Source organism: Delphinapterus leucas, unplaced genomic scaffold, assembly GCF_059928025.1.
Source record: "Delphinapterus leucas isolate spDelLeu-1000000601 "Yukka" unplaced genomic scaffold, BTC_Dleu_Yukka2 spDelLeu_asBTCV2_sq25, whole genome shotgun sequence".
NCBI lineage: Eukaryota > Metazoa > Chordata > Mammalia > Artiodactyla > Monodontidae > Delphinapterus > Delphinapterus leucas.
Genome location: NW_028322234.1, coordinates 16,091,020 through 16,117,091, shown reverse-complemented (window position 1 = coordinate 16,117,091; position 26,072 = coordinate 16,091,020). Strand labels below are relative to the sequence as shown.

At 54.7% G+C, this 26,072-nt stretch overlaps 2 protein-coding genes across 15 annotated transcripts in view; one reads left to right on the top strand and one right to left on the bottom strand.

The window, feature by feature from the left end:
- Positions 1–138, bottom strand: part of SIRT6 (sirtuin 6) — a 6,986-nt gene extending 6,848 nt beyond the window's left edge. For 2 of the 4 annotated variants that reach the window (XM_022557613.3, XM_022557616.2), the window contains exon 1: positions 24–138. In XM_022557613.3, coding sequence (XP_022413321.1) covers positions 24–89 — 66 coding nt within the window. In that variant the 5' untranslated portion in view covers positions 90–138. The remainder of the gene's footprint in view (positions 1–23) is intronic. The other 2 variants (XM_089905646.1, XM_089905649.1) reach the window with 1 other exon arrangement.
- On the top strand, positions 132–25,936 carry ANKRD24 (ankyrin repeat domain 24). 11 transcript variants are annotated; one of them, XM_022557604.3, is made up of 23 exons: positions 132–972; positions 1,153–1,366; positions 3,402–3,473; positions 12,069–12,155; positions 12,257–12,387; positions 12,465–12,553; positions 13,578–13,642; positions 14,140–14,197; positions 15,725–15,795; positions 15,987–16,093; positions 16,269–16,456; positions 16,949–16,977; positions 17,612–17,692; positions 17,830–17,937; positions 18,552–18,596; positions 18,692–18,790; positions 19,640–19,712; positions 19,895–20,013; positions 20,190–21,596; positions 23,826–23,993; positions 25,214–25,339; positions 25,568–25,633; positions 25,830–25,936. In XM_022557604.3, the coding sequence occupies exons 1-23, from the start codon at positions 866–868 to the stop codon at positions 25,905–25,907; spliced, it is 3,588 nt and encodes a 1,195-aa protein (XP_022413312.1). In that variant the 5' UTR covers positions 132–865; the 3' UTR covers positions 25,908–25,936. The 11 variants fall into 11 exon arrangements, with proteins under 11 accessions (XP_022413312.1, XP_022413314.1, XP_089761769.1 ...); XM_089905643.1 differs by lacking the exon at positions 1,153–1,366 and adding an exon at positions 9,635–11,236 and having other exon boundaries at positions 931–972; positions 3,402–9,211; XM_089905639.1 differs by lacking the exon at positions 1,153–1,366 and adding an exon at positions 9,122–11,236 and having other exon boundaries at positions 955–972.
- Positions 25,937–26,072: the final 136 nt, after the last annotated feature.

Sequence of the window (26,072 nt, the reverse complement as noted above, 5' to 3'; positions counted from 1 at the left end):
TCGGGACACCCGGCCGCGCTCACCTCGGGGAGACCGCACTTGCCCTTGTCCGCGTACGGCGACAGCCCCGCCGCATAATTCACCGACATCCTCCAGGCCCCAACGGGAACAATAAAGTTTCCCTTGTTGCGGCCGCTTCCGCCGGAAACGGGGTGGGACGAGGAAGAAGGAGGAGCCGCCTTCTCATCCTCTGTACCCGGCCTCTTCTCCCCAAGGCGCATGCGGCTCGCGCTAACGCCTCAGTCGCCATATTAATTGCTGGCAAAGAGCAGCCAGCTTCCTACTGTGCTGGGGGTGTGGATGGTGGCGAGAATAGGGCTGTCCAGTGACCCGGGCTGGAAACTAGGGGACTGCCCACGTGAGAGTTCTCTAGTCACCTCTAAAATGAGGGGCGCAAGCGATCGGTTCCCTCTTTCCCCTTTTTACAAATGAGTAAACTGATGCGCCCCTTCCCCGCACCCCATCCCTCACAGGACAGGGCCTGAGAGAAGGGACCCAGGACTTATGCTTCGAGTCCAAGGTTTTTTCCCCTGCACATTTCATAAGTTTCTAAATTTACAAATGCAGGGTACCTGTGCATGTGTGCGGGGGCCTCAGGGGGTGGCAATTTGGGGCCTCACTAGGGAGGGTTACGGACGCCACTCTGAGTTATCTGAACGTTATCCAGGTGGATGATTATCACTCAGCAGGACAGGTCCCGACTTCGCCAAGAGGCTGGAGAAACTGCTCACAATCACCGGGGCTGGAGGCCTTGAGGACTCATTTAAGAAACGTATTGAGCACCTACTGTTTACTGGGGAGACGCTAGAGAACACAGGCAGCACCCTGTGACCGGGCGATGGTGACTTAGTGTGAGTGGGTTGTAATGAGGGCACTGGGCAATGAAGGAGCTCAGAGGAGGCGCCTGACCCAGCCTGGGGGCAAGCAGGAAGGCTTCCTGGAGGAAGGGATGTTGCAGCAAAGATCTGAACAGTGAGTACGATTGAGATGGGGAGAATCAGCCAGTTGGGGGTGACAGGAGGTACAGAAAGAGGGCTCCTGGCATAGGGACCGCAAGTACGAAGGCTGAGAAGAGAGGAAAAGGGTGGCTCATTCCAGAAACTGAAATCCGTCCAGCCGTGGTCGGGAAGAACATCGGTGTCTTCCCACCAGAGCCCCCTGGCCAACAGACAGCCCTGCTGCCAGCCTGTCTCCTCCCTCTGCTCATCCCCGGCCCCCTGGGGCAGCTGCCCGCTCAGAGCTGATCAGGTGTCAGAGCTGCGAGCTGGGAGCTGCTGGTGCGAGCTGGTGGCCCAGCTGGGAGCAGGTAACCAGAGCTGGCAGTGGACACAGTGGCCTGGTGCTGGAGTCACTGGAGCTGCAGGAGGTAGGAGGGGAAGGAGTTAAGGGAGGCCTGGGATGGAGGCTCCCCTTAGGGCCTCAGGCTCCTTGCCCCTGATCCCTGGCATGTGGGAGAAAGGAAAGGCTGGTGTGTGTCCCAGCTATGCTGAGGCACGCTGACACCCACACACACACTCATTCATGCGTGCACCTCCCACTTCCCAGCCTTTGTGCTGTCTAGGGTACGTACCCTCTTTTTCTGCTGCTGCAGCTCAATATCCTGCCCAGCCATCAGGCCCTGTTCATATATCATCACCTCTTCCAGGAAGCGGTCCCTAGATGAGGGTACTTCCCCCTCCCCCAAGCCTGCGGATTCCCTCCTGCCCAGGCAACCTGCGGACTTCTCTCTTGGGTGTCAGTTACACCCTGCTCTGGGTGTGATTGAGCCCGTTAGACAGGAGTAAAGAAAAAGGGTGGGTGGAGTGGGTGGTGAGTGAATGGGTACATTGATTGAATGGGGTAAATTGAAGGGGTGAATGAAAGGATGGGCAGTAGATGGATGGGAGGGTGGATGAACAAGTGGATGGATGGGTGGGTGCGCTTTGGATGGATGCGTGGTAAGTAGATGGGTCAGTGGGTGGTGGATGAAGGATGGTTGGGTGGGTAGATGGTAGGTGGGTGTTGGCTGTATGGGTGGGTGCATAGGTGGATGGGTGCGTGGATAGTTGAGGTAGATAGGTGGTTGGATGAGTGGTTGGGTGGGTGGATGGGCAGGTGGATGGGATGGTGGGTGGGTGGTGGATGAAGGATGGTTGAAGGGTGCGTGGAGAGCCATGAGAAGATGAGCTGGGTGGATGAGTGGGTGCGTAGTGGCCAATGGGTGATTGGATGGGTGAGTGGATGGTGGGTGGATGGATCAGTGGATGGGCAGGTGGATGGTGGGCGGATGGTGGATAGAGCACTGTTGAAGGGTACGTGGAGAACCATGAGAACAAAAGTTGGGCGGATGGTGGACAGTGGGTGGATGTAGAAGTGCTTGGGTGGGAGGATGGATGCACAGGTGAGTGGATGGGTGGAAAGGTGATTTGGAGAATTCATAGGCAGGTGAGCAGGTAAAAGGACAGGTGAAGGATATGTCTTAACAGAAATCCCACTCAGACATAGGAAGGAATTCCTAGCCAGACACCTGGCAAAATGCCCCCTTGAGATCCCTGCCTGACCTCTATACCTGCACATGCACGAAACACAAAACAGGCTAAGCTGGACAGACATGCATGCACACACGTACCTTGTGCTCACACGTGCACACACATGCGTGCAGCCATCACCCAGGACCTCTGCCCACCTTGGGTGACTTGCCTCCGTGCTCTCACTCACACAGGAGCCAGGCTGGTGTAAGGGAACTTAGCTGCAAGGATTTTCTTTCTGACTTTCCAAGAAACATGCCTCTGTGCTAAGACGCCTCGGCTCTGGGCCTGGGCCCCCAGGAGACCCTAACTATTCAAGAAAACAGAATCAGTCCGGACACTTCCAGCCTCTGGAGCCAGGGGTGGGGCAGAGGAAGAGCTGGGGGAACCCAATTTGAGGAGTTAGAGTTCTGCCTACTAGTAAGAGGCAAAGCTGATCAGAACACCATGGGATTTTGGAACTGGGCTGTGAAGGATGAATAGGAGTTCACCAGAGAAGAAAAAAAAAAAGGCATCCTAGGTAGAAGTAACTGCACAGATAAAAGCCTGAAACCAGAAAAAGCCTGATCTACTTGGGCAACAGGGAATACTGGTGGGATACATTTATTGAGCACCTATGTTTGCCAGGCTGTATGCTAGGAACCTCACAGGAAACTGGCCACAATTTGGGTAAGAGGGGATTATTTCCTGCATTTTATGGAAGAGAGATGTAAAACACAGGACAAGTGATCTGCTGAAGGACACACAGCATTTAGAAGATAGGATAGGTTCATGTCCTGCTCTAGGGGCTGGGATGGCCAGGGGGGAGGAGGAAGTGGTACTTTTGAGGAGTGGGAGGTGGACGACTCTCCTGCCCACCAGGATTGATGTCCCTTACCCCCTGGCCTTCTGTAGGTGGCCTGGGGAGAGGAGAAACACCTGACACTGGCCATGAAGACCCTCCGGGCACGATTTAAGAAGACAGAGGTGAGTCTGAGGCCACTGAGATGCCTGACGTCCCCCAACTTCAGGCTCCTGTCCCCCAGGACCTGGCTGAAGATCCAGTGGGCCCTTGGACTGCTGTCCTCTGTCTGTCATCAGATTCTTTTGGCAGTATGACCAAGCCCCTCCCTGTTCAAAACTCTTCCATGGTTGCCCACCATCCACAGGTTCAAGTTTACCCTTTTAGCCTCCGGCCACCTCCCCTCCCTTTCCTCTCTACTGCCCCCTGCTGCCCTGATCTCCACATTACTTCCTGTTAAAGCTTTTCAGCCACCATGCCTTTGTCCAGGCTGTTCCCTCCACCTGCAATTCTCTTCCCCGTACTACTGTGCATCAGATCCTCCCCATCGCTCGCAATTTGTCTCCAAGAACATTTCTTCCGGAAAATCTCTATTCCCAGCTACAGTGACCACTTGCTTTTCTGGGGCCTCACTTTCTCGGGGACCCTGATTTCTTGCTTTTGAGTATTTATTCAGCAAATATTTGTATTGGGTGCTGTTCTAGGCACAAAGGACACAGCAGTGAACAGGGCAGACCGAAATCCCTGCCCTTGTGGAGCTGACAGCTGTGTTGGGGTGATGGATGCTAAACAAGATAAATAAGTGAAAAGGCATATTTTGTACCAGGGAGACAAAGAAAGGGAATTTAAAGCATCCTGAGCAGGGGAGATGGTTGCAGTTTTAAAGCAGGTTGTCCGGAAAGGCCTCACCAAGAAGCTGATATTAAAGATCAGAAGGGAAAGGAGGAGGAAACCATGTGTGTATTTGCAGGAACTGCATTCCAGGCAGAGGGAACAGCCAGTGCAAAGGCCCTGAGGTGGGGTCTAGCTGGCTTCTCTTGCAGCTATATTTTGGGCTGTGAACTTCCAGAGACTGCGCTCCTTCCTCATTCATTACCCACTCCCTCCCGGCCCCACTAGTCCCTGCCAGTGTGCAGGCTGGTCCAGGGCACAGAGTGACAGAAGCTAAGAGAGCATTCACATGTAGAGTCTGGCAGCCAGCCTTCCTGAGCACTGGCCTCTGTCAGGCTAGACTTCCCAATTACAGCACAAAGAAACCAGGGTCTAGAGAGGTTAACTCACCTCTCCTGGTCACAGAGTAAAGTGGCAACAGGGAGATTCAAACCCACACGTGTCTGACTTTAGAGCCCTTGGTCTTTCTCCCATGACAGGGCCTTCCCATCCGGAAGGCCCAAGGCAATCAGGGAGGCTACGTGGAGGAGGTGGTGCTGGAGCAGAGCCTGGAAGGATGGGGAAGATTTAGTTAGACAAGTGAAGGCACACAGGGAGGGGGATGGGGACCAGTGTGAGCAAAGGTCTGGAGGCTGGGCAGAGCCTGGTTGATACAGGGACATAATGGGATGATGAAAAGGTTCTTTTGGCTGGAGGAGAGAATGTGAGGGGGAGCTGAGGCCCGAGAGGGCCCAGCCCAAGGAGTCCTTGAATGTCAAAAACGGGGCAGAGGAACAGCCTGGTTTTATTTTTTAATCAAAAAAAATTTTTTGGCCTTGCTGCACAGCATGCAGGATCTTAGTTCCCCAGCCAGGGATCGAACCTGTGGCCGCTGCTGTGGAAGAGCAGAGTCTTAACCACAGGACCGCCAGGGAAGTCCCAAGCCTGGTTTTAAAGTCACATGGCTCTGGGTTCGAATTCTTCCTCTGCCCCTGACTAGCTCAGTGACTTTGTGTATATCTCCACCATTCTCTGGCCTTCCAAAGTTTTCCCAACTGATTTTTATTTTATTTTATTTTTATTTTATTTATTTATTTTGGCTGTGCTGCGCGGCTTGTGGGATCTTAGTTCCCTGACCAGAGATCAAACCGGTGCCCCCTGCAGTGGAAGCTCAGAGTCCTAACCACTGGACCACCAGGGAATTCCCCCCTCAAAATGATTTTTAAATGTATTTTTATTATTTGTCAATTTTAACATTCCTTTCATTTTGTTTATTTTAACGTTTAAAATTTAAATTCAATGCCGTTGAACTCATTTTTGTTTATTTCATCCCATTTTTGTTTTTATTTATTTGTTTTCAAACACTACAAGGAGATTTCCATGTGCTTTGCAGATGTCAGCTCCTTTAACCCTCATAACAATCATATGGGGTAGGAGCTTTTATCTCCACTTTATAAATGAGTAAACATGCCCAAAGAGGTTAAGGAACTTCCCCAACATCACACAGCTAGGAAATGAATGCCTGCCTTCTCCCTGGGCTGTGTTACTAGGAACACCTGTGTTACTAGGGCTGTGTTATTGGGCCTTGGTTGCTGGGAAACTTGCATTGATTGAAGTGAGAAGGAAGGAGAGGGAGAGGGGGAGGGAGAGAGAATGAAAGAGAGAGAGAGAGAGGGCACCAGAGCAAGGAATAAATTGTTTGTTAAGCCCTACAAAACGTGGCATGGGGTTAGCTTCATTCACTGCGAAACGATCCTAAAATTTTCATCCCGTTCGAAATTGGTTCCTAGTTAGTGTTCACATTTCCTGCTAAAGATTCTGGAGAAGTTGTAGCCAGTGGTAAACCAAACCACGGGATTGTTGAATTTCAAAAGCAGAGTCCTATTGAAATCCAATCCTTCAAAACGTTTGTGCCGCTAAAAAAAACAAAAACAAAAAAAACACCTAGGGGCTTCCCTGGTGGCACAGTGGTTGAGAACCTGCCTGCTAATGCAGGGGACACGGGTTCAAGCCCTGGTCTGGGAGGATCCCACATGCTGCGGAGCAACTAGGCCCGTGAGCCACAACTACTGAGCCTGCGTGTCTGGAGCTTGTACTCCGCAACAAGAGAGGCCGCGACAGTGAGAGGCCCGCACACTGCGATGAAGAGTGGCCCCCGCTTACCACAACTAGAGGAAGCCCTTGCACATAAACGAAGACCCAACACAGCCAAAAATAAATAAATAAATAAATAAATTAAAGTACCCTTAATTTAAAGAAAAAAACCCCCAAAAAACACCTAATTTGGGACGTGGGTGTGTTTTGATAGGTGCCTGGCACAGTGTCAAGATGAGGAGGGCAGGAATAGAAGGGTGTTAAAACCTCAGCCTGGGTGTGAGGGTCTCTGGGTGTGTCAGGGAGGGCGGGGGCAGCGAGCAGAGCCCGCCTGGGCTGGAGCGGGCACGGCAGATGGGAGGCCTGGGGGAGGAAGGAGAGGAGAAGCTGGTCCTCCACTCCCCCCCCAAAACCGCCCCCCACCCCCGTCAGTCCCTCTACCTGCCAGGCTCCAGTTTCTCTGCCAGACGCAGGAGTCAGGTTCAGCTTTTGTTCGGCTGCCCCGAGGGAAGAAAGCAAACACCCGCGACTGCAGTGGTCCGTCTCCACCTCCGTCTCCATCTCTCCGGACCTTCCATTTCCCATTCTCAGCACACAACCTGCCCGGCGCGCCCTCCCCGCTCCTTTCTGCTTCTCTCATGATACAGCCTGCTCTGCCAGGTCCCAGCAGAGCGCCCTACTTGCTCTGAGCCTTCTCGCACCCTCTCTGGGCCTCAGTTTTTCCATCCATAAGATGGGAGGGATTTCCCTGGTGGTCCAGTGGTTAAGACTCTGCGCTTCCAATGCAGGGAGCACGGATTTGGTCCCTTGTTCGGGGAACTAAGATCCCACATGACACGCGATGCCGCAAAAAGAAAAGAAAAGAAAAAAGATGGGAGTTAACTGGAGCCGGGAGCCTAGTCTTTGGATTCCCATCAACCTCCTGCCCTTATTTCAGGTTTTAGAAAAATCCTACATGGAAGAAGAGTGCGGATTTGTAGAAAATTTTAGAGATTCGTAAACTCCCGGTGCCTCAACACTTTTTGGAAAATCTGTCTGTCTCTCTGTCTCTCCCTCACTTTTATTCCCAGAGTCACTGTTTCTTTTTCTTTTTTTTTTCAGTTTGAACAAAGTAGTTTATTGCTATTAGATCAACACAGGCACTAGGGGATTGACTGAATTTTGTAGCTTGTAGTTTATTATTAGGATGCCCTGAAAAGTACTCTTGAAGTGAACAAATGTACATATAGATATATATTAGATATGTGACCTTATTTTAAATGAGTCACTATTTCTTTAATTCATTCAACAAACATTTATTCAGCACCTACTGTGGGCTGGAGATCAGGGCCGGCTTCACAGACACACACACACACACACACACACCCTGCCACTCAGAAGGACCCCATGTTTGGTTTCATACTCATTTCTCCCCATCTTGAAATTCTTCATAATTTTTCAACAAGGGGCCCTGCATTTTCATTTTGCACCGGGTCCTTCAAAGTCTATACCCGGTACCTGCTGGGGATCCAGCCGCAGTGACTAAGGGGGACAAAAATTCCTGCCTGTGCAGAGGTGAGATTCTGTGGAGAGATCAAGAGGAAACAATATTTTCAGAAAGGTACACAGGATGACGTCAGGTAGTGATAAGAACGATGAAGGAAAAATAACCCCCCACTAAGGGGTCAGAGTGACAAGGGGTGATCAGAGAAGGGCTCTCTGAAGAGGTGTCTTCCAGTGCAAAAGACAGTAAAGGAATCAGCGTTGTGGGCAGTGGAGGAAGGAGGGCATTCCGGGTGGAGGACACAGCAAGGGCAAAGGCCCGGAGGTGGGCAGAGCTGTCTGAGGACCAGAAAGGAGGTCACTGCAGCAGGATGTCACGGACCAGGGGAAAGGTAGGGGGAGATGAGCTCAGAGAGCTGACAAGGAGGATTGTTTAGAGCAAAGCTAGGCACATTTTTCCTGTAAAGGGCCAGAAAGTAAACTTTTTTTTTTTTTTTTTGCCATGCCACACAGCTTGTGGGATCTTAGTTCCCTGAGCAGGGATTGAACCCCGGCCCTCGGCAGTGAAAGCATGGAGTCCTAACCATTGGACCACCGGGGAATTCCCATAGGCCATTTGAAAATGGATGGGCATAGCCCCATCCCAATAACACTTGTTTTATGGTCACTGGAATGAGAATTTCATATAATTTTCATGTGTCAGGAAGTACTACTCTTCTTTTGATTTTTTTTTTCCCCTGACCACTTATAAGTGTAAAAACCATTCTTAGCTCTTGAGCTGGACCAAACCAGGTGGGGATGGGGTGGGCTGGGATTTGCCACCCACCCCAGCCCTGGGGACCTCCGTTGGCAGTTGGACCGCTTGCCATAGAACCTCCTGGGCTCTGTGAGCAGTTAGCATTTGATGCCGAGCAAAGTTGCTGGAGGCTTTTGAGCAGAAGAGAAAAATGCTCTGATGCAGGCTTTAGGAAGCTGTGGACCAGGGAGGGGAACAGAAGCAGGGAGGCCTGGGAGGAGGTGACCTCCAGATAGAATTGTGTTGGGGCTGGACCATGGGTGAGAAGGGGTCCCTGGACGTAGTTTACAGCTGGTGGGGTTGGCTGCTGGATTGGGTGTGGGGTGAGAGAGGAGTGAGATGATGCTAAGACTCGGCCTAAGCCCCTACCGGGACAGCGACGCCCTTGGCCCACTGCGGGGGGCTTCTGAGCTTGTCTAACATCCAGAAGGACAGGCTGAGGGCAGTTGGAAATCCGAGGCCTGAGCTGGGAGATCCATTTCAGTCTCCTCTCTGGACAAGCCTGAGAGGGTCACACCACCCCCCCTCGGTGTAAGAGGAGAGAGGAGCCCTTAACACCCTCCTTCCAACTCCCCAATTGCTTATCAGCAGATTCTCCATTTACCTGCCCCCACCTCTCCCTCCATCTGCCTAAAGGTGTCTAAGAATAATCACGGACAACAGCAGTGATCCTGCCTCCAGGTACACTGGGTGATACCTGGGACGTTTACGTTTTTCACATGGTGTGTGTGTGTGGGGGTGTTTCTGGACCAGGGGTGCCGCTCAACACCCCACAGAGTCCAGGATGGCCCCACCCCAGGGAATGACCAGGCCCCAAGTGTCAGCAGTGCCTCTGGGTGGAGGAACCCGGCTCTATAGTGTTCGTTCCATTATCTATCCCATGGTTAAAGAATTGAGGCCCAGAGAGGGAGAATGGCTGGCCCCGGGTCACACAGCAACTATACAATGGCCAAGCTGGGTTCAAAGCCCCAGTGCCTGTCAGCAGTCACTGCTCTTAAATTTGGGTTCCTGAAGGCCTGTCTCCTCACTCATCCCTTCTCTCCCCTGTAATCCCAATCTCCTCCCTTCTCCTGGTCCCTTCTCGAATTTGCATCCACAACACAGTGGACTATCCTGACTTTTGGAACCATTTGTGGCTCTCCTGACACCCCACACTCCTGGTTTCCCCCACCTTCCCAGGACCCCTTCCTCCAGCTCCTATGCTAGCACCTCTCCTCCTCTGCCCCCACCCTTAAGTATGCACACCCCTGCCCCACCCCACGCCCCAGGTCCTGGACCAGGGCAGAGGCTACCGCTCTGGTCCAGGAGAGCAATTTATTTCATGATTTCTCCCAAACATGATCTTGTTCCTGCCACTCCCCAACTCCTGCCCATTCTTCAAGTTTCAGCTCAGATGTCCTTTCTTCCAGGAAGCCCTCCCTGACTCCCCAGATGATATCAAGAGTCCTCTCTGAGCTCCCAGCTCACCTGGGCTTCCCTCATAATAGCCCTGATCACCTTGGTTCATAAATCCATGGGTGTGTCTGTCTCCCCAGGGACCTCATTAATAGCAGGGACATCTGTCTTCGTCACCACTGAGTCCCAATGCCCAGTGCAGTGCCAGGCACCCTGTAGCACAAGTGGACTGAATGAATGAAATACACATGGCTCAGAGGGCTTGGCTTTGTGAGTCACACATTAACGGAGCGAACATTCACCAACTGCCCACCCCACCCTGGGGTGCCCACCCCACCCTGGCCTCTGCCAGGGAGGCCTCAGTGGGACCCTGCTCTCAAGGGGCTTCCAGTCTGAGAAAACCAGCAGAACACAGACCCTCCCAGCCCCTTGGAGTTAGAGCCAAAGGCTGTGTCCTCTCTGTCTTTCAGTGGTTTAACTGAGCACCTACTATGTCCTGCGTCCCTAGGATTCAGTATTAGATATGCACACAGCCCAACCACATCTTTCTTTGAATCCGTGTTTATGGCGCACTATGTTCCAGGCCCCATATATAGCATCTCATTTAGTCTTCCCAGTAACCCTCTGCAGTAGGTACTGTTTAATATGAAACCCATTTCCCGGATGAGGAAAGTGAAGTCCAAAGCAGGTAAGTATCTGGGCCGATCTTATAGATGGTAAATGCGGGTGTGTGGAGGGCAGGGGGCGAGGCGGGGGGGTGCCCTGGATTCAAATTCAGGTTTGTCAGACTGCAGAGCCCCGCTGGTGGATGATGAATGAATGAAAGAGTGAATGAATGAGTGAGGGAGAGCCCGGATAGCCCAGCGGCAGTGGAACCAGACCGGGAGTCACCTGAGACCACCCCCCCTATCCCACACTCCCCCTCTTCCCCGCACCACCACCCCCCCCCCCAGAGAGGCGGAGACGAACGCAGGCGGGTCCATGGAGATCCTGGGAGCCTGGCCCTCTTTGCCTCAGCCTCCCGGTGGCAAGAAGGTCAGGTCGGGCCACCGCGGTGCCCCTCCCCCAGAGCCCAACCCCCTTCCCTGGCACTCCCCCCCACCCGTAGGGGAGGGGCCTGGAGGGGGGCAGCAGGCGGGGCGCGCGGGGGAGGTTTGGCGCGGGGCTTGGCGGGACCGCGCGGGCCGGGCGGCCGAGCCCCGGCATCGCGGGCCCTTCCCTCTGGTCACCTCCCGGACCCCGGCCGCCCGGCCGCCCGGCGCCCTGGACACCATGAAGCAGCTGTGCCTTTGCGCCGCCGCCTCCTTCGCGGTAGGGCCGGGGGAAGGGGCGCGGGAGCGGGGCGGGCGCGGGCCCTTCCTCCCCTCCCCGTCCCGCCCCTCCCCGCCCCCTGACCTCGCAGAGCCTAGACCCTCCACCCTCAGACCCGCGAAGGATGATCAGGGAGGAGGGAGGGGGCGGGGCAGAGACTGGGGGGGATGGATGGGACATTTGTGGGGACAGTTTTGAGGACAGATGGGGACACAGGAGAATTTAGAGGGCATTTAGAGGGACAGTTTTGGGGAACAGTTTTGGATGGGATCATTTGTGGGGACAGTTTGGATGCTGTTTTGGGTGATCTTTTCTGGGAAAAGATATTGACATTTGGAGAACAATTTTGGAGGACATCTGAAAGATTTTAGGGGAGGACATTTTGGGGACAGATGATGGGGTTATTGGGGGGGTGATTTTGGAGAACATGTCAGGAACTTGGGGAAGACATTTTGGAATGCATTTCAGATATGGGGACATTTGGGAGACAATTGTGGCATCTCAGAGGCAGTCAAAGGATAGATGGCCGAGGGTGGTGCTGAGGGACATTGAAGCAACCTTTTTAGGGGTTCCTATGGGAAGACTTCGGAGGGTAGTTCAGAAAGGGATATGGTGAGGTGATATTGGAAAGGTGGCTTTCACTAAGGGCTGGGCTGGGAGCCTAGGTTTGGGGGACAACTTTTTGGAAAGATGCTGGGGGCTGATCTGGGCATGGTTTAATGGTACGATGGTGGAAGTGGTGTATGACAGCTGGACCTGGGGGCAGATGCTGGGGACCCAGGCTTGAGGGTTGCTGTCTCAGGCCCCCACCCAGGACCACTCCCCCCGGCAGCTGCGGCTCAGCCCCACTGACCTTGGCTCCTGCCCACCCTGCGGCCCCTGCCCCATCCCGAAGCCGGCAGCCAGAGGCAGGCGCCAGGCAAGTGCCCAGGCCGGGCGGTGAGAGCCCGGAGCCCCTGCTGGGGGAGTGGGGAGGGGCAGTGGCCGCCAGTCCCATGTTCCCCTGGGTGTGCCCCGCAGAGCCAGGACTGGGGCAAAAGTGACGAGCGGCTGCTGCAGGCCGTGGAGAACAATGATGCCGCACGGGTGGCCTCCCTCATTGCCCGCAAGGGGCTGGTGCCCACGAAGCTGGACCCCGAGGGCAAGTCCGCGTGAGTGCCCACGTCCTGGGGGTGTGATGGCTGAGGGGTGGCCACCCTGCAGCTGACCCCTTACCTCTGGCCTCCAGATTCCACCTGGCGGCCATGAGGGGTGCAGCCAGCTGTCTAGAGGTGATGCTGACACACGGCGCCAACGTTATGAGCACGGATGGGGCAGGTACTACCCGCCGGGCCCTGGGGGAGGGAAGAGGAACTCAGACCAGGTGCCCAGCCTGAGGGTCCAGCCAGGCCCTGCTTCATGGCCTCCATGTCCTGCTGAAAAAGGGGGGTTCTCTTCAGTGCCCCCAGGGAGGCACAGGGGCGAGTCAGGCTGTGGTACCCAAGGATGGAGACCATGGCCAGCAGCAAACAGAGTGAGTCAACTTGTGGATCAGGGAGAGCTGGGACTCAGGTAGTGGTTGAGTCAGAGGAAGTAATGGAAACAGAGGAGCATCTGAGCTTGAGGAGCATCTGGGGGCGTGAGAATAACAAGTACAGTTTTTTGGAGGGGAGTATCTGAAGTGCATGGAGTAGCTGGGCTCTAGAGTTAGCTGGAGCTCTGGGAGTAGCTGAGACAAAAGGAGAATCTAGGTGTGTGACTTAACTAGGGCCCTGAGGGATAACTGTGATAGAAGGCATGGCCAGAGGGAGTAGTTGGGACTCAGGGAATAGCTAGGCATGGGGCATAGCCACATCTGAAGCTTCAGGGCAACAAGTATAGGAGCCAGGATGTATGGGTACTGGGAATTTGTAGAGTATCAAAGAAAGCGGCATAGCTGGCACTTTGGTGTAGTTGAGCTTATAGAGTAGCTGGAGACCTGGGGAGTAGCTGGGGACCTGGGGAGTAAGCTGGTGACCTGGGGAGTAGCTGGGGACTGGGGGAGTAGCTGAGGACCTGGGGAGTAGCTGGGGACTGAGGGAGTAGCTGAGGACCTGGGGAGTAGCTGGCGACCTGGGGAGTAGCTGGGGACAGGAGTGCTTGAGGAGTGGATGGATGTGGAGTGTAGCTGGGATGAGATTGTCTGGGACACCTACTAGCTGAGGTTTGGAAAGCCTCTGGTCCCAGGGAGTAGCACAGTTTTGAGAAGTACCTGGGTTTGGGGACTTGTTAGAGTCATCACAAGTAGTTGACACAGGTTTGGGGGGGCAACTGGAAGTTCCCTGAGTATCTGAAGCTCTAGTACATTCTCTCTCCCTTTCAGGTTACAGCGCCCTCCACCTGGCCGCCAAGTATGGGCACCCTCAGTGCTTGAAGCAACTACTGCAGGTCGTGTCCTTTCCTGCCTCAGATACTTCCCAACCCCAGATACTCCCTTGCCCTGACTAGTCCTGAGTTCCAGGAATTCACCGAACCCCCAGTTACCCCCTGAATCCTTTGTATTCCTTGGCCCCTTTTACTCCTGAGTCCCAGCTACTCCTTGGACAACCAGATACTCCCTGAGTGTCCAGCTACTTCCCACACCCAAGTTATACTCCCAATACCAGCTATTTCCTGAGCCCAGCTTCTCCCCAAACCCCCGGCTGCCCCTGGGCTCCCAGCTAATCCCTCTTTCTCACCAATTTTCATAAAAGCCAAGAGAGTCATTTGGGGGCCTGTGAGAAGTGGGTTCCACAGAGCAGGTGGGTGGGAGGGGAGAAGGGGGGAGGCAAGGAGGCTGAAATACAGCAGAGCCCAAGGAGGGGCAGTTCCTAGAGAAATTAGGCAACAGGGATGGCTCCTAAACAGGGATGGCTCCACCTCCAATGACACGCCTCCCCCCCCAGGCATCCTGCGTGGTGGATACTGTGGACAGTAGTGGGTGGACGGCCCTGCATCACGCAGGTGGGTGCAGCCTGGCCTCGCCCTGGCTACCATGGCCCAGAGGGTGCTAGGCTTGGGAATTATTCTACCTAGGGCTCTGGGGACCTGCCTAGAACATTCTGCCTCCTTCCTCATGGAGCCGCTACTGTGTGCCAGGCACTGGGCTCTGCATTATCCTCTGACCCTTTGAGCCATGGACGATGACCATTGGACAGACAAGGGGATTGAGGCTTATCAGCAAGAAAGTGGGGAGGATCCAGGCCGTCTGACCCCGAAGCACAGCCTACTGTATGCTGGGCCTGGGTGAGGACGATCAGAGGGTGACCAGAGTATAGTTTGCTTCAAGGAACTCCTAGGGAATCTCAGGAAGGCCAAAGGTCCAGGCAACCTTCATAGTCATCAAATCCAAATTCCTTTCCCAAGGGAGGGAAGGGACCCACCCACCTGAGCCAGGGTCTGTCCACCGTGCCCATGACATTCGGGAATGTCTTTCACTTGATGACTCAAGAACCGTCTATCCTCTTGGGAGCGTGGAATACATTTGCTCTGGAGTTTTATTCACTGTTGAAACATTCCCTGCAGTTGGAGTACGCTGCCACCTAGTGGTGGCAAAGCCTTTGATCACGTTATGGAAGCTCCGTGGTTTTTTACTTTCAATAAATATTGAGTACCTGCTGTGTGCCAGGCTCGGTTCTAAGCGATGGGATTACAACAGCAAACAAAACCCCATAAGTCCTTGGGCACACAGCAGGTAATCACATAGAGTTTGATGATTTTATTTTTTAGCTTTTTTTCTTATTTTATCTTCTTGGCCATGCTGCACAGCACGTGGGATCTTAGTTCCCTCACCAGGGATCGAACCCGCGCCCCCTGCAGTGGAATTGTGGAGTCTTAACCACTGGACCGCCAGGGAAATCCAAGAGTTTAATGGTTTTCCAGCAACACTTCCTTGCACAAAGCCCTTCCTTCCCTCTTTGAGGCTCTGGACATAACACACCTTGTCCTACTTCCTTGATGACCAAGTCCTTCCAAGCTCCTCCCTGCCTCAGGGTCCATGTCCATGCAGTGACCTCCACCCTCCCCCTTTCACCATCAAAACTCAAGCTCAGATCAAACCCCAAGAAGCCCGCCCAACCTCAGCAGAGGTCTGATCTCTCTAGTAAATATTAACACTCTTCGTATGAGGGTTTGGTATATAGTCGGTACACAATAAATGCTGGTTGAATCAAAAGGGGTTAAGTACATGAAAATCAGTGAAACGTTCCACCCTAAGAGGGACCCACAGTGGAATGTGGAAGGAGCTTGGGACTGGGAATTAGAAGACCTGGGTCCTCCTCCTGGCTCTTTCCCTGACCCCCTGGGTGACCGTGGGCCTGGCTGGGCCTCAGTTTCTTCATCTGTAGAATAGGAGTCATATCTTTGTCACTGATCTTCTGGGGGAGGTGGAAGTTTCTCATGAAATAAAGGATAAGAATCACACTCAGGCAGAAGGCCCCCAGAAAATATCAAAGCCATGCCCTTCCTACCCACCCTTCTCTCTTTTTCCAGCGGCTGGCGGCTGCATCTCCTGCTCAGAAATGCTCTGCTCCTTCAAGGCACATCTGAATCCCCGAGATCGAGTGAGTCTTTGGGATCTTGTGGGGAAAGATACTGCATTTGAGGCATGCTGCCACCAAGTGGCAGCATCCCAGGCACCCTTTGAAAAGTATGAAGATTTGGAGGGAAGCTTGGGGGCCCTCATAGGCTTCCCCACCTCCCAGAGTCATTCTCTCATGCCTTGTCTCATCCCTCTCCCAACCCCCTCCCCCAGCTGGGTACAACACCCCTCATCATAGCAGCTCAGATGTGTCACACAGATCTGTGCCGCCTCCTCCTGCAGCAAGGGGCTGCCGCAAATGACCAGGACCTTCAGGGCAGGTGAGCATCTCCCCTCTCAGCCAGTCCATTGTGTGCTGTGTGACTTAGGCAAGTCTCTTAACCTCTCTGGGTGTGGGATCTAGTTGTCCTCCTCCCCTTACCCACCCTGGGTGTTGAGGAGGGTGTGGTGGTTTGAAAATGTCCTCACCCCCTCAGTAGCCTCCTCTTCTGGTAGGACGGCCCTGATGCTGGCCTGTGAGGGAGCCAGCCCCGAAACAGTGGAGGTGCTGCTGCAGGGTGGGGCCCAGCCGGGCATCACTGATGCGCTGGGCCAGGACGCTGCTCACTACGGCGCCCTGGCAGGGGACAAACTCATCCTACACCTCCTGCAGGAGGCCGCCCAGCGCCCCACACCACCCAGCGGTATGCAAACCCCACCTCTGAACAATTTTGAGCACCCTCCTCCATCTTCTAGGTAATTTCTTGTCATCCCTTTCTCTCCCTCCCTACTGTGGATAGTTTCAAGGTATCCCTATTTGTATTATAGGAGGTTTCATTGCTCCCGTCACACTACTCAGGACAGTTTTGAGGAACCCCAGAGCTTTTAGAATAGCCTAGGGGTCAACTCTGTTTTCCTGGGTCATCCATATTCTTGGATGTTTACCTTTCCTAAGAATTGGCCCTTCCACTTGCCCCATCCTGGAGATGCCACTGTTCTCTCTTTTTGAGAGTTTCAGGGCCCCTCCTATTAGTATTCTGTCAAAATGGTTGATTCCTACCTTAAAAGTCCTGATTCTGGGGGGAATTGGGAGCCCTCTCAAGTCCCCTGGGCTCACTAATGCCCTTCCTAGGGCTAGGAATGGAATCCCTAGAACAGTGCCTGACCCTGCTTCCCTCTCTCCCCTGCCCTCCCAGAGGATGACTCAGGCGAGGCATCATCTCAGGTATGGATCCCTAAGCAGCAAACAAGTCCCTCTCCCTGTGCACACACTACCTTCCCCCTTGCCCCAGGCTCCCTGGGAAGAGAAGGAAGAGATGGACCCTTGACTCAGGGTTAATACCTGGAAGGACCAGGTTGGGGAAGAATGCTACCTTCGGGGTATGCTGCCACCAAGTGGCAGCAGCACCCACAGCATAACTCTCAAGACTCAGTGAGAACACTGGGGGGATGGGGCCAAATCATGGGGCTAGGGTGGGATGGTAGAGGGAACTGAGATGGGTGAGGGCTGGTGCAGTCAGTGAAGGAATCAGGTCTGGCCTCTTTCTCTCTTCCGGCACTACAGCATCTCAGCTCCATAGGGAAAGAATTGTAAACAATTGGGTCTAGCTGGGGAAAGTGCCAGGGCATGGAGAGGGGCAGAGGGTAAAACATAAGATTTAGAGCTCTCAGGAGATGTGGTCTTGCCCCCTTTTATGCTGGGATAAGTGAGGACCAGCGAGAGGCAGGGACTCACTCGAGATCACACAGGAAGTGAGGGCACAGTTGGGGCTGGTGACAGAGAGTGGGTTGGCTGTGTTGGTTTATTTGGGTGGGAGGCTGGCATGTCCCCCATGTACCCCCTCTACCCCTCCCCCCAGAACTCTGTGTCCAGCCATGAAAAGCAAGGGGCCCCCAAGAAGCGAAAGGCACCTCAGCCCCCTGCCAATATCCCGATGCCGGTGAGAGATGCCCTGGCCTTGGGGGGAGGCATGGAGGGACTCCAGGCAGGATGGGGAGAAAGCTCTGGCTCAGGTACGGGAGGGTACAGTCCTTGGGCATCACGTAAAGGTGGTGGGTTCCCGGGGTCGGGGGACAGGATGATCAAGATGCCTATGAGGAGATCGTGCGGCTGCGACAGGAGAGGGGCCGCCTGCTGCAGAAGATCCGGGGCCTGGAGCAGAACCAGGAACGGAAGAAGCAGGAGGTGAGGGGCCTCAGAGACGTGGGCCTTGGGCTAAGCCTGCAGCAGGTACCATTTTGGGGGTACCCTACCTCTTCTCCCTCTCCATACACACGGGCCTCCTCAGTGTTCCTCCAACACTCCAGGCACGGTGCTGCCCTCGGGCCTTTGCATGTGCTGTGGCCTCTGCCAGAAACACCTTTTCCCAGATGTCCCTATGACTCCCTCTCTCATCTCCTTCAGGTCTTTGCTCAAAGACACCTCCCCTACCCAAATTATTTAAAATTGTTACACCCCGACTCACTTCACAGTTCCCTTTATTTTTATTCAAAGCACTTACTGCTATTGGATGTACCATATATTTTATTCATATTCACCCATTCGACTGTAAGCCCACGAGGGCAGACATGGTTGATGGTGCCTGGCTCACAGTAGATGCTTCATAAGTATTTACTGGATGGATGAATATTTGAGTAAGTGAGTGAATGAATAAATAAACGAATTAGTGGCCTTAAAGGGGGTCTGGCACAAAATAGGCCAGAGGACATCTGTGGTTGGGATGGAGGGCCACTGAGCAGGAGGTAGGCCAGGGAGGACCCCCAGCCCAGATCCAAGCCCAGGCCCCTTTCTTCCGTCAGCTGCCAGAGGCAGAGGCCAGCTCCCTCCACAGCCTGGAGAGACAGGTAGGGTGGAAGGTGGGGGGAAGCTGGATGGCCAGCTGCCCAGTGTTTTCCCCAGAGGCCCACTGAGCCCCCCGCCCCCCACTGCCTCCCTGCAGGTGCAAGAGCTACAGCAGCTGCTGGCAGAGAGGCAGGAGGAGAAGGAGAGTCTAGGACGGGAGGTGGAAAGTTTGCAGAGCAGGCTGTCCCTGCTGGAGGTGGGCCCAGCGGGGAACAGGGCAGGGGTGGGGCTTCTAGGGGCGGGGCCACCAGGGGCGGGGCCACCAGGGGGAAGGGCCTCTCTTCTGCTGCAGCTGCATGATAGCCACACTAATACACATAGTCTCACACACATGCAAACACAGAACAGACAAACGTACAAACACAGGTACACATAATAGACACTTTTAAAAACACAGGATCACACATGCTGACATACGTGCAGAGATGAACAGCCACGCTTGTATATATGTGGTCTTACACATACAACAGGCAAACACACAACAAACACATCTGTGGGTGTATAATCACACATGCACAACAAATACTTGGGCACACACAGCAGATATTTCTCATTCAATCACACACCGAGGCAACACACCCACAAATACATGTACACACACAAGTATTTCTCACAATACATAATTACACAAACGTAGATACATGTACACAACCATGTTCACACACATGCACACATACAGAAACACAGAACGGTCACACACCACAGACTAAAATACAAGTGCAAAATCACACACAGTCACGGGGACTCACATAGGAGAGACGGGGGCCACTGTGCACGCCCACACATGCACACACATGCTCACCGCCGACCCACAGACCCTGAACCACTGTTGCAGGTACTCGCACACAGGCAGACAGCCGTGGCCCCACACAGAATTGCAGACACACCCTTTCAAGGACTCACTCCCATCCCTCTCTTGGTCCCCTGTGACCAGGTGGCACGTACACCCCTAGTTGTTGGGGTTATGGACACAAACTTGGGGGAGACATGGGGGCTGGAGGGAGGGCAAGACCCCGAGCCGGACCCTGATCACCCCCCCCACCAGAATGAGAGGGAGAACACCAGCTATGATGTGGCCACCCTGCAGGACGAGGAGGGTGAGCTGCCCGACTTCACAGGTGAGCTCCCACCTGCCCTCCCCCACCCGTTGTGTCTGGGGCCCCAGGAATTGGAGCCTTGACCCATAGGCATTGAGAGAGGTTGCATCTGGGAGGGAGCTTGGCCCGCCCCGTTAGTTATTCCACTCCCCAAAGTCGGCCTGCCCAGGGACCCTGGGGCCTGACTCTGTGTCCCCTGCCAGGGGCTGAGGCGCTGCTCTCCAAGCACCTAAGCCCATCGGCCCAGGATCTCTTGGCCTCGCTGCAGGAGCAGGTGGCCACGCTCACCAGACAGAACCAGGAACTGATGGAGAAGGTCCAGGTGGGGAAACCGAGGCCTGGGAGGGTTGGGTGGGGACAGACCTGAGGACCTGAGGGGCTGTTCCCCGGGGGGTTGGGCGGGCACGTGGCTGAGTCTGTGGATAGGGAAAGTGGCATGGCTGCCCTGTGCCCCCCATGGCCACTTCAGCTCTTGCCTGGCTGCCCTGCCCCCGCCAGATCCTGGAGCACTTCGAGAAGGATGAGATGGAGGCTGACAGTCTGGCCGAGGTCATCCCCCTGGCGCTGTACGACTCTCTCCGGGCTGAGTTTGACCAGCTCCGCAGGCAGCATGCCAAGGCCCTGCAGGCGCTGGGGCAGCAGGAAGCACAGGAGGGCCCTGGAGAAGAGGAGGCAGCCCCTAGGGAGGGCAACGGCCCGGGAGCCAAGGCCGCCAGAAACGGGCCAGTGGAAGCAGAGCTTAACGGCACTGCAGCTCCGGAAACCAGAGTTAATGGAGCCGAGAGCACAGATGAGGAGGCTGCGGGAGTAGAAACCACGGAAGCCAGAGCTTTGGAAGCAGCATCCATGGTGGCGGAGGCCACGGAAACAAGACCCACGGACGCTGAGGCCACGGAAACAGAGGGTGTCGGCACCGAGCGCTTGGAAACAAAGGCCGCAGGGGCTGAGGTCACAGAAACGAAAACTCTAGAAGAAGGAGGAAACCCAGAAACAGAGGCCACGGGAGCAGAGTCCACAAATATGAAAACAGAGGAACCAGAATGGAAGGCCAGTGGAACAGGTGCTGTGCAGGAAGAGCTCACAGGCACAGGGACCATGAAAACGGAGGCCATGGGAGTGGAGGCCACGACCCCGAGGGTCACCACAGGCCCCGCCTTGCACCCCAGTGCTGCCGAGCTGGAGGCGGCCCACGGCAAGTGTGAGCCCGCGGAGGCCGAGGGTGGTGGGGCTGGCGGGGTCAGCAGCGGTGACACAGGCCAGCTGCGGGCCGCCCTGGAGCAGGCCCGGGAGGACCTCCGAGACCGGGACTGCCGCCTCCGGGAGATGGAAGCGGCCTCGGCCCGGCTGGACGAGGCCCAGGCCGGCCGGCTGTTGGCCGAGGAGGAGGCTCGGGGCCTGCGGGCAGAGCTGGCCCAGCGGGAGGAGTTGCGGCTGGAGCTGAGCCGGGAGGTGCAGGCCCTACGGGAGCAGCTGGCTACGGCCGCAGCCGCCGGGGAGCAGCAGCGGGCTGCGGCCGTCAAGCTGGGCCAGGCGCGGGACGTGGCTGAGGCCCGGGCTTCTGAGCTGGCCGCGGCCTGCGAGGAGGCTCGGCGGGGCCTGGCGGAATTGCGTGAGGCCTCCGAGGTGCTCCACCAGTCAGTGGTGCCAGCCTCGGAGCATCACCGGCTGCAGGAGGAGGCCCTGGAGTTGCGGGGACGGGCGGCCAGCCTGGAGCAGGAGGTGGTGGCCACGGGCAAGGAGGCCGCCCGTCTGCGGGCAGAGCTGGAGCGCGAGCGTGTGGGCAGCGTGGCCCGCCTGGAGCACGAGCGCATCGTGGATGCCCTGCAGGCCGACGTGGCCCGGCTGCAGGGGCAGCTGGAGGAGCTGGGGCGACGCCACGAGAAGACCAGCGCCGAGGTCTTCCAGGTGAGCGTGGTGGGATCCTCATCGGGCACAGCCAGTAGCCAGTTGGTGGTCTGTTCTGACCCCACAGCCATGCGATGTTTCGACCCCATCGATTTCAGTCCTGCAGAGACTTGACGCTGCGATATATCCAGGTGGACCTTTGACCCTGCAGCCATTCTGACCTCCTGGGTGTTTCAACTGGTGTTTTCTTTTTAAAAACCTTTTGGTCATTTTGACCCCATCATTGTTTCTAATGGTTAGCCCTTTTTGCCATCTTCCTTTTTTGTTTTTGTTTTTGCGGTACGCGGGCCTCTCACTGTTGTGGCCTCTCCCGTTGCGGAGCACAGGCTCCAGATGCGCAGGCTCAGTGGCCATGGCTCACGGGCCTAGCCGCTCCGCGGCATGTGGGATCCTCCCGGACCGGGGCACGAACCCGCGTCCCCTGCATCGGCAGGCGGACTCTCAACCGCTGTGCCACCAGGGAAGCCCGCCATCTTCCTTTTTATCTATCTATTTATTTATTTATTTATTTTTGGCTGTGTTGGGTCTTTGTTGCTGCATGCGGGCTTTCTCTAGTTGCGGCGAGAGGGGGCTACTCTGCGTTGTGGTGCGTAGGCTTCTCATTGCGGTGGCTTCTCATTGTGCACCACGGGCTCTAGGCGTGTGGGCTCAGTAGCTGTGGCTCGTGGGCTCTGAGCGCAGACTCAGTAGCTGTGGCACACAGGCTTAGCTGCTCCGTGGCATGTGGGATCCTCCCAGACCAGGGCTCAAACCTGTGTCCCCTGCATTGGCAGGTGGATTCTTAACCACTGTGCCACGGGGGATGTCCCCGGCACGTGGGATCTTCGTTGCGGTGCACGGGCTCAGTAGTTGCGGCGCACGGGCTCTCTAGTTGTGACACGCGGGCTCTAGAGCATGCGGGCCTAGTTGCCCCACAGCATGTGGGATCTTAGCTCCCTGACCAGGGATCGAACCCACACCCCTTGCAGTGGAGGAAGGAGGATTCTAAACCACTGGACAACCAGGGAAGTCCTGAAGGTGGATCTTTTGACCCCATCTCTTTTCTTAAATACACACACACACACACACACACACACACACACACACACACATCCCGCAAAGAAACCTAGCAACTGTTTTTAACAAATGTGTGAATAAAAAGCCACATTTGTTAGTTGTCATCAGGAAAGCGTTTTTCTCTCCATGCCTCTGTTTACTCACCTGTATAATGGAGCTAATAATAGTTCTTAGTCCTCACATGAGAATTAAATGGTTTAATTTTACTTAGGACAGTGATGGTACAAGTGATTAATAATTGCAGCCAGGATTACTGTTTTTCCAAGAACATTCTCTTCTATTTTTTTTTTTTTTTTTGGCTGCACTGCTTTCACGGATCTTAGTTCCCCGACCAGGGATCTAACCTGTGCCCCATGCAGTGGAAGCGTGGAGTCTTAACCACTGGACCGCCAGGGAAGCCCTATTTTCTGAATTTTACCTTCCTTCATGATCACTTCTTTTGTGGGTAAATTTTGCAAGTCTGATTTGATTCAGACTTAGTTGTTGTTTTTTTTAATTGTTAAGGTGTAGTCAGTCTGTACTAAGTGGAACATCTAATTATTATCCATTTTCCCTGACCTTTTATTTCTTTTAAGGCCAGTGATCCCCCCAGGATCAATTTTTGCAAATCTAACACTGCTCCAATCTTGATATTTTTGTGAAAATGCAGTCATCAATTTTGGGGCATTTGTTTGCTTTTCGTCCAGACTCTTCTGTTTTTCCTTCATTTCGTAAGAAATCTACAAACCTTCACACCACTGGCAGAGAAAAGAACATTGGCTATATTGTAATAATGATAATAACGTTCATTATGTAATAATAACACTAAAAACAACATCACAAACTTGAAGATAGCACTTACTGTGTGCCAAGCACCATTCTAAGTGTATTCCATGTATTTTCTCATTTTATCCTCACGATCACCCTGTGATGTGGAGGCTCTTATTATCCTCGTTTTACATATAAGCAAATTGAGACACAGAGAGCTTATGTCACTTGTCTAAGGACACACAGCTTGGCAGAGTCAGAATGTGCATCGTGCCCAAAGAAATCCAGAACTTCCCTGAATCAAATTCCTTGAGGCCAAACGGGCTTGAATAGCCTCAGACCAAAATAGAAGGGTCAGAATCTTTGGTGTCCAGGCATCTTTGGGGTCCAGACGTCCTCAGGGTCACACATGGGTTTGGGCCGCAGGTGCAGCGGGAGGCGCTATTCATGAAGAGTGAACGGCATGCGGCTGAGGCCCAGCTGGCCACCGCAGAGCAGCAGCTGCGGGGGCTACGTACTGAGGCCGAGCGGGCACGCCAGGCCCAGAGCCGTGCCCAGGAGGCCCTGGAGAGCGCCAAGGAGAAGGACAAGAAGGTGGGTCCCCTTTTCTTGTGCTCATTCAGGGGGCCCCCCACTCAACAGAGGTTGGAGGGAATCTAAGAATGTCGCAACTGAAAGAGGCTTGGGAAATCAGCCCATTTTCCAGATGAGCAAACAGAGGCTCCAAGAGGCAAACTGAGTGTCTTGAAGTCACACAGCACCTCACTAGACAGTGGATGTGACCCCCAGAGCCCCAGGTGCTTTAGCACACAGAGAAACCCAGCCCCAACCTGCTGTGTGACCCTGGGCAAGTCACTTGACCTCTCTGAGCCCCAGTTTCCACCTCTGTAAAATGAAGATAAAATTGTGGTACGGATTATGGTTTATTTGTAGCAGTGTTCCTCCCCCTCAGCACTAGTGACATTTGGGGCTAGGTTATTCTTTGTGGGGGACCATCCCGGGCACTGAGGGGTATGGAGCAGCATTCGTGGCCCCTACGCACTCGATATCAGGAGCACCCCCAGTGGTGACAAACACAGATATTGCCTGGCATCCCCGGGAGGCAGGATCTCCCCTGGTTGAGAACCTCTGATCTATAGAAATAACAATAAAGCCCAGCATTTATTGAGTGCCTGCTGTTTGCTGACACAGTTTAAACTTAATCACAGCAGCCTACCAAGGTGAGAAGTGTGATTCTCTTTACAGATGAGGAAACTGAGATTCAGAGGGTTTAAGTCATCTTCCCAAGATCTCCAGCAGGGAAAGGGTAGAGAAGGACCCAAACCCTGGCCTGTCTGACCCAGCCCCACCAGGCCAGGCTGCTTTTGGCCCTCCTGTTCTGTCTGTCTCCACTTTCACTTCCCGGGACTCCAAGATCCACAAGGTTTTTCTGTAAAGGGCCAGACGGTCAATGTTTTTGGCCTTACTTGGCCAGGGCACTCAGCTCTGCCGTTGATGCAGGAGCTGTAGACCCTGTGACAATGAATGGGCTTGGCCGTGCGCCAGTAACATTTTACGTTTGGCCATGGAAATGTGAATTTGGTTTCATTTGCACATGTCGTGAAATGTCATTCTTCTTCGGACTTCTTCCCCCTCAACCATTTAACATGTGGATACCATTCTTAGCCGATGGGCCGGACTCAGCCTGCAGGGCAGAGTTTGCTAACCTCTAGGATGCAACTTTCCCTCCAAGGCCTGTCCTTTGCCTGGAAAGGTCGCAGGCCCCCAGCCCCGGGCTCAGGATGCTAGCTGACCCTCCCCTGATCCCACTTCAGATCACAGAGCTCTCCAAGGAAGTCTTCAGTCTTAAGGAGGCACTGAAGGACCAGCCGGGAGCCCCAGGCTCCTCGGAGGTGGAGGCCCTTCGCGGCCAGGTGAAGGCTCTACGGGAGCAGCTGGAGGTGAGAGCCTCGCCCACCCGCTGGGCACAGGGCTCCCCGGAGGGTGACGGGCAGGCAGGAGGTTGGGCACATGGGCCAGGTGTGGAAGGAAAACAGTTCAGTATTTTAGCAAGCAGCGCAGTCACGCCGGCGCCTCCCATCAAACTAGGGGCTCGGGGTGCCAAGGGGGCTTTCTGGCATATCTTGGAGGGCGTTCTGCTTTTCTGAGCACCCTCCCCACACCCACAGGAAGCTGCCAGGGACCACAGTGCAGTGGTGGCCTTGTATAGGAGCCACCTCCTCTACGCCATTCAGGTGAGTCACCCTGGCTTTGGGTGCGCCACTGCTGCTCCCTGGGCCTCAATGTCCCCATCTGTACAATGGGACGCTGGTCGAGGGAAGAGGTTCATGGCCTCTGGGGCGGGGGGTCAGGGAGGGGAATGGAGAAGCTGGGTGGGGGGCGGTGGGGAACGCCCAGGCTCTCTCCGCTTCTCTCCACCTCCCGCCCCAGGGTCAGATGGATGAAGATGTACAGCGGATTCTGAGTCAGATCTTGCAGATGCAAAGACTCCAGGCCCAGGGCCGCTGAGGTCAGAGCACTGCCCTCCGCCTTCCAGGCCCTGAGTCGGGGCTGCCAGACTCACGCGCTGACCATCCGCACTTGGAGACCAGCCTGGGCTCCTTCCCAACGATCCCTCACTGCCTCCACGGCCCCACTGGTCCCCGCATGCGCTGGTCAGTCTAGACCCGGGCC